This window comes from Tachypleus tridentatus, chromosome 8, assembly GCF_004210375.1.
Source record: "Tachypleus tridentatus isolate NWPU-2018 chromosome 8, ASM421037v1, whole genome shotgun sequence".
Taxonomy (NCBI): Eukaryota; Metazoa; Arthropoda; class Merostomata; order Xiphosura; family Limulidae; genus Tachypleus; species Tachypleus tridentatus.
In genome coordinates, this window is record NC_134832.1 from 144757964 (window position 1) to 144773408 (window position 15445).

The window sequence follows — 15445 nt, forward strand, 5'->3', positions numbered from 1 at the left end:
TAGTGATTTACATCTTGTACCATGACTTCCTATAGACGTCCTTGTTTAAAACAATTAATAATAAAAATATTTATAAATTGAATTGGTTCATGTTAATGTCACTGTAACTTTAAACACAAAATAACATAATTTTGATTATTTCTTAGTTCTTTTAGTAATCGTATATAACACAGAAATAAGTTAAATTCAAACCTCTACCTATTATATTATGTTTGTGAAATTTCAACTTTTATTTCTCCAGTCTTATATATTTCACACTCAGAGACAAGTATTAAAGTTAAGTTGTACACTGCCGTGATTCACAAACTTCACATAATAAACTACACAAACATTTAGATTGTATACTGAGGCCAATAAAATAAATACTAAAAAATTAAAGCAATTTTTTATTATTTGTATAAAAAACATAAATAGTGAAATTAAACAATATCTTATAATAATAAAAGTTAAGAACATTTATAAAACAGCAGGACAAAAACATCATATTTAAATAGTTACTCTACTGATAAACCTTCAGTATTTTAGGTCTCCACTGCTTTAAAATTCTTGTTACTAACTAAACAAATGCAATATTACCTTCTGAAGAGAATATTTATTTCCACAGATTTACTTATAATATGACTCCTATCTGATACTAGTACTCAGTGGGTTTTACATGAAACTTTTCAACCATACCATTCTGTAAAAAGCTGCTCTAAGAGTCAAGATGGTTTGAATATGTTTCTAGTAAATATATAATAAGGACATGATTCCAGGATTCATGAACCATCTGAGTAGAAAATAATCAATGATACATTTCACAACAAAACACGCTCTCTTTCCTACAAGTAATACTTTTCAAGAGATGTCACTCGTAAACATCTTGAATGTATAAATTACCACGTACATGTAACACTGTATATCACAGATTTCTTTGTCTTTAGAAAAAATATGATTTAACACATGTGATGATAAGAAACAAGAAAAAAATTAATTACAATGGTTCTCCCTAACCATGAATACCCTGAATAATTATTATGGTTCTCCCTAACCATGGATACCCTGAATAACTGAAGACAAATATTACAATTAGTTAAGAAGGAAAGTATATACACTTACAAATTTCTTTATGCCATCAGAAACTGCAGCAGAATAATACAGAAAAAAAACAAAACAATATTTTACATCCAGTGAAATGATAACCCACAGCACAAAAACTATCATAAAAAAACCTAGGTTTTGATATAAAAATAAACACATCTAAATAGTAAACTGAATTAAATCCAAATGTGGCAAGAGCCCATATAATTGATCACTACCCATACCTTTCTAACAAGATGACCTTGGTTTGAATCAACTTGTGTCACTATATGCATTTCTTTTCAAGACTTCCTAATAAAACAGTCACAAAGCTAATTTGTAATTAGTGACTACCATAGTATAAAACTTAAAAAATGGACAATTAATGGTTAAATAAGTGATACTAACTACAATGATTTGTTTTTTGAATTTCACATGAACTACCTGTCCCTAACTTTGAAGTGATAAGACTAAATGGAAGACAGCTAGCCAACACCACTTGTCATCAGCTCTTGTTATGAATAATAAAGTCCACAGATCCACAGTCTGGAAAGCTAACTACTTGGCACCAAAATAATGATTGGTGTCAAGTTGCAATATTTTATCACAAATACTTAATTCTTGTAGATTTTACCTTACAAACAAAAATAACTACCACTTCAAAAACACTAAATCTTAAGTATATAATAGTTGCATTATGTAAAACTCACAAGATATAATTAACTCATTAAACACACACAACTCTTTAGTTTTAGGTATAAAAAATATTGTGTAAATCATTAAATTTTTTTTACTCAACAACCGATAATAATTAAATAAGATTTCATTTACATTATTTATAATGATGTTTAACTGTAAGTCCTTATGTTTTATTAAGGTGATTATAGTTTATAATTTGTTTGCTTCACACAACACACTTGAACTGTAGTCCCCCCTCTCCACTGTGTATCCTATTGCTTGCTTTCACCAAACACTTCATATTGCTAAAGTGTATCTCTAGTGTGTATTTTTTTATGTTTTCTGAAGTTTGTATCAAACACAAATTCTTTATTACACACCATACAACTGTATGGTTTCTCCCCAGTGTGTAATCTCTCATGTTTCTTCAAGTAACTCTTTGTCCCAAATTCTTTGCAACAGATTTCACAGCTGTATGGTTTCTCCCCTGTGTGTACACTCTCATGTTTCTTCAGGTAGGTACTTTTTCCAAAATTTTTCCCACAGATTTCACAGCTGTATGGTTTCTCTCCAGTGTGTATTCTTTCATGGTTTTTTACTTCACTTTTCCTTCCAAACGTTTTGCCACATACTATACAGCTGTATGGTTTCTCCCCAAAATGTATTATCTCATGGCTTTTTAGTTCATGTTTTGTTACAAATTCTTTGCCACATCTAACACAACTGTATGGTTTTTCCCCACTGTGTATCCTCCTGTGTATTTTAAGGTCACCATTTCTTGCAAATTGTTTTTTACATATTACACAAACATAAGGCTTCTCTCCAGTGTGTATTCTTTGATGCATTTTCAACTTATTATTTGTTCCAAATTGTTTTTTACATATTACACAACTGTATGGTTTCTCCCCAGTATGAATCCTGTGATGTATTTTTAGGTAACTATTTCTTCCAAATTGTTTTTGACATATTTCACAACTGTATGGTTTTTCTCCAGTGTGTATTCTCTGGTGTGTCTTCACTTGATACTTTCTTCCAAATTTTTTTCCACACACTTTACAAATGTATGGCTTCTCCCCAGTATGTATTCTCTCATGTGTTTTTAGGTCACTCTTTGTTCCAAATCTTTTGCCACAAACAAAACAACTGTTCGGTTTTTCTCCAGTATGTATTCTTTCATGTATTTTTAATTCACTATTTGTGCCAAATTTTTTTAAACATACTGTACAACTGTAAGGTTTTTCTCCAGTGTGTATCCTTTCATGCTTTTTTAGGTTACCTTTTCTTCCAAATTCCTTGCCACACACTACACAAACATATGGTTTCTCTCCAGTATGTATTTTCTGATGTATTTTTAAATTACTATTTGTTCCAAATACCTTTCCACATATTACACAACTGTATGGTTTCTCAGCATTATAAAGTATAACAAACTGTTTTAAGTTTCTTCCAGTTAAATCTGTTTTTCTAAATACATCATTATTTGGTTTTTGAGATCTACTGACTTCTGTTTCCATAAAGGAATCTTCTTGTGTTAAATCATGATCACCAGCAAACTTACTTCCACAAGAGGTACTTACATAGGTCTTTATATCTACAACAAAAAAATATGGATGTTAAATATGCAGTTATTAACCCACACACCACGCATTATTCTGATGAACTTCTGACTTAATACTGATCTAATCCAATCAACTAATAAAATTTAACAATGCAGTTATACACATAAAATAAATGAAAAAATTGAGAAATCTGGAACATAAAATTAAGATACTGCCACAGCATAAAACATTAGAAAAAGTTTTAAGTTCAATATAGCATTCAGAGCATAAAGAGGGGTGTTTATCAGATGGAGGTAACATGCCTCATTTAAAGGAATGGATGAAACTGATGGTTGAATATCACATAATATATTTCATGCTTTGACATTTTATCTTGTTGACCAATAACAATATTTTTACAGTTCAAAATACATGATCAAAAACACTGAATGTGTGAAAAAAAGGTAAGCCCAAAACATTTTTTTTCAGCTTGAAATATGATGGTGGGTCAAACAAAATATGGGGTATAGCTTATTAATGAATTAATATTTGCTGTCAACTTCTTATTAATGTTACAAATGTAGCTACCAGTTTGGTTACCAATTTTGATTTACTTAAATCTACTCATTTTTTTCAAACTCAAGGTGTTTTTGATTACATATCGTGACTTTCTGTCAATATAAACCAACAAACCACAGCCAATAAGATACTGACACTTGACATTAACCAACATTAACTTTAGGATCACAACCATATTATTCAGAACTACTTTAAAGATTCTTTAAAATATGTAGTAGTAGTTGGTAGTTTTCCTAAAGCAGTGTTAATAGCTTCCTTTATAGTAATGCCATGGAATTTAGATTGAATGTTTCTTGTCATCACCCCCATGCAATTAGTACAGCCATTTCAAGCATTATTATTTATGCCACTTGCTTAGGCTAATGCCACATGATGGTAAATGCTCTTCAATTAGAATTTCATAACATTTAGCATTTTTGTGCTTAAATGTTGGCGATGAATAATAATCATCCACCCATATAATTCTTTAGAAAACTTGAGCTAAAACCTGCTAATCTAGTTTGTGTTGCCAAACCAATATTTGCATATCTATATGTATTTTCACCCAAGAGTTTTGCTGCTCAAAATCAATTGTCTTTAATCTGAATGACAAGAAACTAAAAATTATCCCTCTTTACTTTTAGGTAAAGATGTAGTAAAAATTGTAGGTCAATAACTCACAAAACTTTTTGCATAAACATGTGCAAACATTTTGGTCAAAATTAAGCAGTTTTGTTTAATAACTTAGCACATGTGGCTTATATTTGAACCAACTGTGATATCTAATTGTAAGTTGTAAAATCTATAAGTGCACTAAATTTGAAAAGCTTCAGGAATGTTAAGTATGTTTTCCATACTCTTGGTGTGATGAAAAAATAAAATATGAAAAACTTCAATCAAAATTGGAGATTTTATATCTTGTGTATTTTTAATGGATTGCCTTGAATTTATTATGTAAATTAAGGAATCAGTAGAGTTCATCCACTAAAAATATGTGACAGTCTGGATTACCACAATCTGAGATAGAGAAAGAGTAAAATTACAAAACTATCACTCCAGTTAATAACACAGAGCATGGCCTGCAGGTTATTTTGGTAAAATTACAAAACTATCACTCCAGTTAATAACACAGAGCATGGCCTGCAGGTTATTTTGGTAAAATTACAAAACTATCACTCCAGTTAATAACACAGAGCATGGCCTGCAGGTTATTTTGGTAAAATTACAAAACTATCACTCCAGTTAATAACACAGAGCATGGCCTGCAGGTTATTTTGGTAAAATTACAAAACTATCACTCCAGTTAATAACACAGAGCATGGCCTGCAGGTTATTTTGGTAAAATTACAAAACTATCACTCCAGTTAATAACACAGAGCATGGCCTGCAGGTTATTTTGGCTGCACAAAACTCTTTGTGTGGCTTCATCTACATAAAAGTGAAATAAATATACAGAAATGTCAAGATTCTGACAAAATGAAATTGTTTATCAATATCTTATTTATGTTTAGGTCAATAAGCACTTGCATGCAATAGTGGGAGACTGGGGATACAGGATCATCTAAATCTTGGATTCTGGAGAATTGCAGGTGTTTAAAAACAACAACAATAAATTCATGGAAATCAATGGCAGAAGTACATTCTCAGCTTGAAACATTAATCTACAAGTAACTTTCAAAATATTACTCACAATATCTTTATGTAAATATCCAGAAAGATATGAAATATTTTTCAATTATACAGTTTCTTACTGTTTTATTTTGTGCTAACAATAACTATTCTCTCCCTGTCCAATTCCAGCAAAACTTAGTTTCAACTTCTTGTCAGTTTTTATATTTTTATTGTTGCTTCTACAAGGACTGTTTCATGTACTTCAAGTTGATATGAAACTTTTCATGCATGTTTATGGAGTAACAATAAATTATTATAATATTGTAATATTTATTACTCTTCTTTCAAACATGTTGTGAACTGTTCCAGTCTTAGTCTAGTACTGAAAATTACTCCTCATGAAATAAATATCTATATACTTGTATAGAAACATAAACTCTTCTGACGTGCATATTTTTATCCTTCCATGCTCTTATTGACAAAATCTGTTTTAAAAAAATGAGTTCTTACATTAAATTCTGTCTTTTGAATTTACTCTAATAATATGTAACTACTACTAAGTTCTTGAAGAAGCAACTATTTTTATTAAATTGCTTGAGTAGAAGAACAACTGTCTAAATGGCTACCAGTACTTGTATGTAAAAATAACAACATGATATCTTGTAACAGCTGTAAAGTGCTCTGGATAAGGATAATGGCATATGTTAAGAACTAAATAATTTACAGTAATTCCTTTACTTTCTTCATTTTCTTTTCTTGTTTCAACTCCACAGATTTAACATTTTTCTACTTGTTTTTAGCAATTCTTCCCACATTTGAGGATTTAGAAATTAAGTTTTGAAGTAGATTTGGCTTTTCCTTCATGCCTGTCAGCTGATTCTCAGAGGACTTGGACATCTTCCTCCATTTGTTTCATTTGGGCTTTTTTTTATTTTTAATAATTTTTCACCAAGGATCATTTTTGATGAATTTTCTTTTGAACCTCCTTTTATTTGCACTGGCTCTCCAATTTTTTTTTCTGCCTTACATGTGCTGCTGAAAGAAACAGATGTATGGAGTTACTGATGTTAAGCACATCTTCTGTACAAAAAACATGCCCATTAATGATCAGCTATGGCATCAGGAATTACACAGTAAAGTTTCCCACTACCACTGAAAACCCAAACTCAAGTTATAAGCACAATCTTCGCAGTTTCCCAAAAACTTCTACGCTCAGCTTTGTTAGCTATGCAGTCATGAAAGAATATATCTAATTGATCATACTCATGCCTGAAGCTAGATATAAAATGAATATCCATAAAGTGAAATACCATAAAAAATGGCTAAATTCCTTCTAAAGTTCATCATACTTCCTTTCTGAGATGCAGCTTGCTTCAACCAGTAGCTGCAGAACACAGGTAAGTTATTCTGTTGCATGCTTCCTTATTAAAGATGAGGACCCTAGGATCAAGAACATTTACGTTTCTCACCAGAGGGTACTAAAATAGAGACTTCTCTAGCAGTTACCATCTTCAACAAATAAGAATTATAGTTCTACTTGAACTCCAAAAGTTGTTTGTTGGATGCTTGCTTTGAATTCTAATAGAATTCATTCTTTAACAGTCAACTTTCATTTTGGATATACTGATGTGATAACAACAACTTGTAAAAGCTTAAATACAGACGTATCTCTCATTATCACAGGTTTAATGAATGTTTCCATCAGTCCCGTGATCAAAGACATCATGTCATTGTAGAGAAATAATAGCATTGATTTGTCTGTCTGGTAAAGGTTTAGAAACAATTTGACTTGTCTAGCAAACACCAAGAGAAAGAAAAACTTGGTTCTGAAAAAATATATTTAATAACCATCTGGACATGCTTAAACAATCTGTTGATTAGCTCTGTAATTTATCAGATGTTGCTACATTGATATACTATTCAACATTAGGAAGGATTTGAAGTATGCACTCAGCAACCTCAACATTTCAAGTCATCTGTGTCTGCAGAAATCCAGAGGAAAAGTTGTGCAACCTGTCACAGGTAGAAGGTTTCATGATGACCTAGTTTATCTTTAAACAGTCAATGCAGACTTGAAAGAGCATGGTCAGTTTACCAATCTGTTGCTGCACTGCCACCTCTTAATGCATTGTACAGCTGCTCACATTAAGCATATTCTCATTTGCATTTCAATGTTTTCTTACAACATGAAGTAAAGCTTACAATTATCATCAGATCAACTCATGGAGAGCTGCAAAAGATTACTGAAGCCCAAGTCCCCACAAACTACTTCAAATTTTCCAAAAATGTACTTGGGTCTATGATGACCTATGAATTAGGATGTCAAATATCTGAGTTGGACAAAATTCTCATTCCAAAATACGACGTACACATCTAGCATACTGCTTTATATCTCAATTTTCACACTCTTGTCAAACAATAAAACATATCCTGCCTGTTACTTGGCTTTGCATTTTAGCACAAATAAGAAGTAAGGTGTCATTCCACATGTTGCAAGGCATACTGACAAGTTAGCAGTTAACTGTTGCACTATCTTTAAACATAAACTTAAACATGCTGCTGATGCCTTTATATGACTTGTAAGAACAATCACTAGTGACTACTTTGTCCAATAAATTTTTTACAGCCAAAGCTGTATCTAAACTACCAGAAGACTGCTTGATGTTATTCAGGAAGTCAACAGTTTAACTGTAAAATGAGCACAACAGCTGAATGTTGATAACATTAAGAAATCATCAGTTCTTGAACTTGCTTCTTCATGCTGTTTCAGGTAGTCCTGATGGTTCTTGCCTTCAAAAAATAAATAAATGAAGTTCATTCATTCATTTATGTGTTATAAACAATGTCTGTTTGGATACAGTGCAAGAATGAAATTATTATGTCTAGTCCAGCCTTAATACATATTGAAACTTGAAATTCATTGTTATTTTTATTTAGTGGTTTATTTACCTGTGTAAAGATAAGGATTAAAAAAATACTAACGTAATACATTTAAAAGAGATATTCAAACAAACATTGAGCAAATTGGTGTTTTTTTCTTTCCTTTTCAATTTAGTAATATCTAATTAACCATTATATATATTTTTAAAGAGAATACAGCAGGTATTTAAAAAAATGTGCACCATAAAGTTGGTTTGGGCTCATTGTTTACTTTAAAAGCCCAGTGATTTTTAGGTTTGTGGTTCTAGGTATTGTTAATTTCCCCAGTAGTGATTATTGTTATTTTTCTAATCCCTTAGTTTAAGTTATTCTTTGCAGAACTTATTTTAAATAATCTGTATCACTTGTCCATACATAACAAAATAAAAATAATCACTTGCACTGGAATCTTCAGATAGTCTTTAAAAAATAAATTACAAAAAGCTAGGCTGCTTTAAAAATGGATCAAAATGTGTTATTTGTCATTAATGTTAGAACTTACCTTTAGCTTGGCTTAACAATGCAAATTTTCTCATCACAGATATGTTGATTGGTTTCTTACAAGGAATATAGTAGGCCTTGCTTCTGGTTTTTTTTATCTGATATTTGTACTTTTCTGATTCTAGCTATCTGTCACTGAATACACATTTCTGTAGCATTTTAAACCAGATCTGATTAACTCTCTTAATATGGGTGGGTCAAAGTGTGCATTTCATGATATTTCAAAGAGTTACATTCAAAATTGAATTAAAATACCAACATATACAAATAACCTAGCTATCAAAACACTTTAGGGGTTTTTTTTTTGGTTTTTTTTTAAAGCTTTGGGCCAGAGTAAAAGTATAACATCATACTCAGGTCCATTTCAGGGCTCAGTCCATGCATGGACGAACAAGGAGTTTTTTTTTTTTTTCCATTTAATTTTTTTTTTTTTTGTATTTTCATATATATATATATTTTTTTGTATTTTTTCTCCTTTTTCTCGATTGAGAGAATGCTACTACTACTTGTAGTAACACAAACACTCACACAAAGAAAGTAAGTAATAATTATTATTATTCAATACTTGAATAATAATTCAAAAAGAGAGAAGAAAAATAAAAATAATAATAATGATTAAAAAAAAAGAAAATAATAATTATAAAAATAAAAGAAACAAGGACTAAGTGTCTAGTGCATAGTGGCCAGCTTGTGTTACATTTCTTAAATATATGTTAAAGGGGAGAGGTATTTAGTACCATTTACATCATGTACGTGATATCTGTCGAGATCACACATTAAGTCATTTTGTGCCAATTCTTATTGAAATATTTTAGAGAATTATGCAAGAGTCTTTCAGCTATTGTATCTATGTTTGCATACTTGTGCATGAATGTGGTTGAGGTGCTACGTGGTACTTTGTATGCTGAAGTTAGTACAGAATTTTGTATACGTTGAAGTTTCTGTACATGTGTGGGTGCTATGTTAATCCAGGCAGGCGATGCATATTCTATTGTTGGTCTAATGTACGTTTTGTAGATTTTAAGTATGTTGTCTGGTGATGTTCCTTGGATTTTACCTGAAAGACTTCTTGCATAGTTTGCTCTTTTCCAGATTCTTATCAGTACATTTTAATATGTGGTAGCCACGTTAATTTTGAGTCATAGGTTAGACCTAGAAATTTAGCAGAAGTAGCAGTCAGTAAAAGTGATCCATTCATATAGAGTTTTGGTGGATCTTTTTCAGCTTATTCAGTCTGCTGAATACTATGACTTGGGTTTTGGAATATTAATTTTGATTCTGTATTTCTGGCAGTATTCTTCGATGTTATTTAGGACTGGTTGTAGGTTCGTTGCTGCTATTGACGGAGTGGGGCACTTTTCCAGACTGCTACATCGTCAGCGAACTGCGATGCATAACCTAAATTTAGGTCCGACAGAGGCATATTACTCACGTACATGATAAATAATATAGGCTAACAACCCCTCCCTGCGGGACTCCTGCTTCGAGTGGAAAGGACCCTGAGTGGGCCCCATTTACATTTACTTTACACATTCTGTTATCCAGGAAGTTGGACAGCCAGCGAATAGTTTCCTGGGGTAATGCCATTTCAAGCAATCTATGTCTTAAGCCGTTATGCCACACTGTGTCAAATGCTTTCTCAATGTCGAGAAAGCAAGCTACAGTGCATTCTTTTTTTGTTGAAGCTGTCGGTAATTGATTCTGTAAGTCGAATCAGGTGGTCTGTAGTTTGGCGGTTTTTTCGAAATCTGTTTTGAATTTCTGGTAATTTTGAATTTTCTTCTAAGTAAACTGACAGACGATTACTAATTATCCTCTCTAATACTTTGCCAATACAACTGGTTAAGCTAATCGGGCGGTAGTTGTTTGGTTTATTCGCTGACTTTCCTTCTTTCTGGAACATTAATACTATTGCTTCCTTCCAAGAAACGGGGATATATCCAGCTGATAGTGAGAGATTAAATAACGCTGTTAGGTGTTCATATAATCTCTGAGTGCCTTGTTTTAGGAGGATAGCTTGAATACCATCTTCTCCAGGAGCTTTGTTTTTTGTGTTTTTTAATAGCAGTTACTACTTCTGTAACAGTGATATGTTTTACCAGTTGATGAGTGCTCCAGTCTTTTGTTTTTCTTGGTGTGTAATAGTGTTGACTGGAAATTTAGGTGTAAAATGCTTCTATTTTGGTCAATAAAGTTTGTGACTGTATTATAAAAGTATCTGTTCATGTCTGGTTCATGATGTGTTTTGAACGTGTTTTCTAGGTGTTTTTTAAATATCTCGGCTTTTTCTGTGTTAGTGTATGCTGTTTCTCCATCCAGTTCCAGTGGTGGATATACTGTGTTTGTTGTTCCTGTGTTTGTAAATCTTTTCAAATGTGTCCAGAATTGTTTAGGATCAGTTTTATGATTTAGATCGGAACAGAAGGTGTCCCAGTTTTCTTGTTTCTGTTGTCTGATTAAGTTTCGTATTTTATTTCTTATTGTGTTTATCTGAGTTTTAAGTGTGGGGTTGCGATTTTGAATGTACTGTCTGCGGAGTATACGTCTGTTTTAATTAAGTGTATTATATCTTTATGTGGTTGCCATGAATGAGTTGTTGTGAAGTGTTTTTGTTTCGGTATCGAACTGTTGGCTGCATGTTTTAGACACTCAGAGATGATATGACAGTATGCATCTATATCTGATGCGTCCGCGGCAATATGTAGTGCTTCTGGAGGTAAGGTTTCATTTAATATAGTTTGGAAAACTGGCCAATTAGCTTTTGTAGTTCAGTTGGTCTCTCACTATGATTTTATTTAAGTGGGGGGTGAGATTGAAGATACACCAAACTGGAAGGTGGTCACTATCTATATCGTGACCAACATGAAAATTACGAATTTGCGACTCATATTTGACGAACACAGGCATAGGTCCAGTATTTCACTGGTGCCATGTGCGTACGAGATATGTGTCGGTGTTGCATCGTTTAATAAAGTCATGTTTGATTCGTCCAGAAATTGATAAAGTAATTTGCCATTTGCGTTTGAGCAACGACAGTTGAATGCTATATGTTTACTGTTTAGGTCGCCGATAATAATAAGATTACAGTTGCTATTATACAATATATTCAATAGATTTACATCTAACACGGTACTAGGCGAGCAGTAGATGCCCGCCACAGTAACGTCTGTCTGATTTTGCGTTTTTACATTAATAACTATAGATTCATTACTGGAAGGGATAGTAAGTTCCTGAACTATAAGTTCAGTCTTATACAATAATAAAAGACCTCCATAGTTTATATTTCATACTCCAATTCAGATTTTGAATTGTTAATTCTGACAGGGAATAATTGAACATATTCTCAAACAACATTTGATAGTTTACGTGACACGTTTTCACAGGAAAATACACATCTTTTTGCTTACTAAGCACCCTATAAGATTTATATTTTGCATACATGGTATAATTTTACGTTGTTTCATCACAGCTTTGTTGGTGCAATCACGTATTTGATGACAGGTTCATCTGTAATAAAAGTGTGTCTTTACATTATCGTCTACTTGGGGCCATGCAGAGTTGACTGATGTATACAAATTACTGCATATTTCTGTATACTCTATAAATATATAAGAATAGTGAAATAATAATATTAACTGCATCTGAGTTTCAACAATAGTCTGTTGTGACAGGCTACAAACATTAACCACACCATTACATAAATTGTGTGCTAACATCATTACTCACGATGCTCCTTCCACGAGATCTAGTAGGATGCTTCATTTTGGTATAGTTAAACATTACTGCTACTCTGAACTAAATTCTGAACAGCACAGCCTACATTTTACTTTTCAGTCATTCTTATCAAAATATACCTAAACAAAATTTTTCTTACTTCAAGCTCCCAAAGATGATTTTGCTATTGTATGGTCAGTTTCGCATCAATTTATTGTATTTCTGTACAGTGGGAAATTATGCTGGTAACGTATCAAAAAGCAGTTCCAATTAAAAGCATGTAAATTAACATCAATGAAACCAACTGCTATATTTGAAAAATCTCACAATTTGGTGAATTTTTATTTGGTTTATTTGAATATATATATATTATATATATATGTGCATATAATATTTATCATTAGAATTTCATTACTTGCTTATCTGTTACAATGTTATATTTAGTTCAGTAGCAGTATTTATTTGTTAAACGTATAATTTGTGAGTAATATCCACAATCATAATGATACACGGAATTTTGTTCAACACTAAGTGGCAGCACGATATATTGTTATAAGTGCAAGGTTTGAGGTGAATCTCACTATCTGTTAGTAATGTCATATAATAAAAGAAAGAAGTAAACAGTTTAAAAAACTTCTGAGAAGTACTTAGATTTTTTATATTTGACTTCCATATTTATAATGTTTAACAGATAAAGCAAAATTAAAAACATTTGCCAAACATTTAAACTCTAAACTATTAACACTTCTATCACATGCATGCTTATAAACATGTAAACAGATAATGAACTGTCTGAAACAACAAGTATGAAAATTATTAAAGATTTCTTTTCACCAAAGGTAAAATTTAAAATATAATCTGCTGTAGAAGGCTATCATATTCTTTGGTTTGCCATACCCTCTGCTGTGAACTGCAGTTTTGCCTCTTCAAAGCTCATTAATAAAGGCTGGGCAGCCAAACCAAAGAATACAGTAATCCAAAAGTAAAGTGTGTTATTTCTCACAATATGTTGTAAAAAGCTACTATTACAAAACTGTTTTACAGAAACATTAAAAACAAATCAAAGACAGAGGTATATCTTATTAGCAGTTAGGGTTCAATAAATATTTTAAATCATAATTATTAAAAGTTTAATTAAATGAAAATTCTTCTCTTAACAACCAACATTACTAGTTTTACAATTTATCTCAGGATACGTGTCCTTACCAAATGTACTTCCTGATTCAGAACAAATTTGTTTCAAACCTTGAAATTCCTTTTCTTTCTTCACATTTGTAACCTTGTATTTGGAACTATTCAAATCATTATCATCACTATCACTGAACTTTGAAATAACCATGTTTTGTGGTACATCACCAGGTTGCTCTGTTTTCACTCTCATAAGTATATTCTAAAATCAAATAACATATTCAAATGGTCATTGAAAGCAACAACTTGTGCTGTTATTAAAACAGACAAATATGAAAAAATGTTCTCATATAAACCACGAAGTTCTCAATCTGACATTTCAAAACTAGGAACACATTTCTGAGAAGTGTTTCCACTAACACAGATAATTTATTGACAAAGAAATTGATTTCACTGAGAAAGATTAATAAGATAAAAATTTGGCATGTTTTAAAATGTAAGTTAAATAGGAAAGTATGAAAATATTAAATATTTTTACTACAGTGAATACTAAATGCGTGTGTGAATACTGGCAGTCAACATAAAATTCAAACACCACAATACATTTCAACACTCAGAAACTATTATTCACCTTCATAAGTACATGAGTTCAGTTTTGTCTACAATTCTATAAGGTCTATCCATATACCTGGATTAAAGTGTACATCACATTTTATAAAGATTCATTAAAATTTAATTAAACAACTTTTATTATTAATGGACAACCAAAACCTTTGCCGTAAAATATAAGTTATGATTCAGATTTTCATATTATCTGAGTTTTAATTTCTCAGTTTTAAAAAGAAATATTTAAAAAGTTTTTAATCTACACTTCTTTGTGTCATCTCCTACATCAATTAATAAATATTTGACAAGAACACACCTAAAATTTAATCTTCTACCTTCTTGGTTTGCTGATATATTAATAATATTGTACAATCCACCAGAAAAACCGTCTTTTTATACTCATTGTTGAAATTAAAAGGAAACATTTAAGGAAAGGTTAACAGTCGAAACCATGAATGTAAGAAAAATGAATGTTACAATTTTCCTATACATAAAATATATATTTGACAGGTAATTGTTTCTCCTCACAAAATCACCTATTCTTATTCAGTGCTGCTCTCTATATGCACCTTTTTTCATTATGCATACCATAAGCTTTCTGTTCCCCCCCCCCATTGGAATCACTTGATTCCAGTGTGTCTCTCGTAAATATCATGAGTCACTTTTCCACCAATAGGAGTATAGTATACTCACATGACTCCCTCTATGCACCTCTACCAAACTATCACCAGAAGATGAAAAAGCCAGAAAAGTGAGTGGAGGAAAGGTGGGAAGTGTGGACAGAGGAAAGTACCTATGAAAAATACATTTGTGGTGTAGGAAAATTATAACTTTTGATACGTTACTTTCCTCACAAGATCAGCTAGAATTCCATATTGATTAGAAAGAGGGACTAGTGTGAGGGTAGCATACAAAAGATACCTCCATAGATAAGAGAGTCGGATCTGAAGAGGGGAGCTGCACTGCTTCTGATTAGTTATATTTCTTGCCCATGCAAAAACAATAGAGAAAAGAAGGGCAGAAAAAGGACAGAAGCAGATCCTAGTGGGAGAGAAATGAGGGAGGGTACGTAACTGAACCTTTAAGAGATACATGCAAGTAAATCCCACAAAGCAGAAAAGTTAGGCAAATAT

At 31.8% G+C, this 15445-nt stretch overlaps 1 protein-coding gene across 8 annotated transcripts in view; it reads right to left on the bottom strand.

Moving 5' to 3' along the window:
- Window positions 1-206: 206 nt before the first annotated feature.
- LOC143223677 (uncharacterized) overlaps window positions 207-15445 on the bottom strand; it is a 41423-nt gene continuing 26184 nt past the window's right edge. For 7 of the 8 annotated variants that reach the window (XM_076451955.1, XM_076451953.1, XM_076451956.1 and 4 more), the window contains 2 exons: window positions 13785-13968; window positions 207-3328 (listed from right to left, as the gene is read on the bottom strand). In XM_076451955.1, the coding sequence (XP_076308070.1) occupies window positions 2043-3328; window positions 13785-13968 (1470 nt within the window). In that variant the 3' untranslated portion in view covers window positions 207-2042. The remainder of the gene's footprint in view (window positions 3329-13784; window positions 13969-15445) is intronic. The other variant, XM_076451951.1, reaches the window with a different exon arrangement.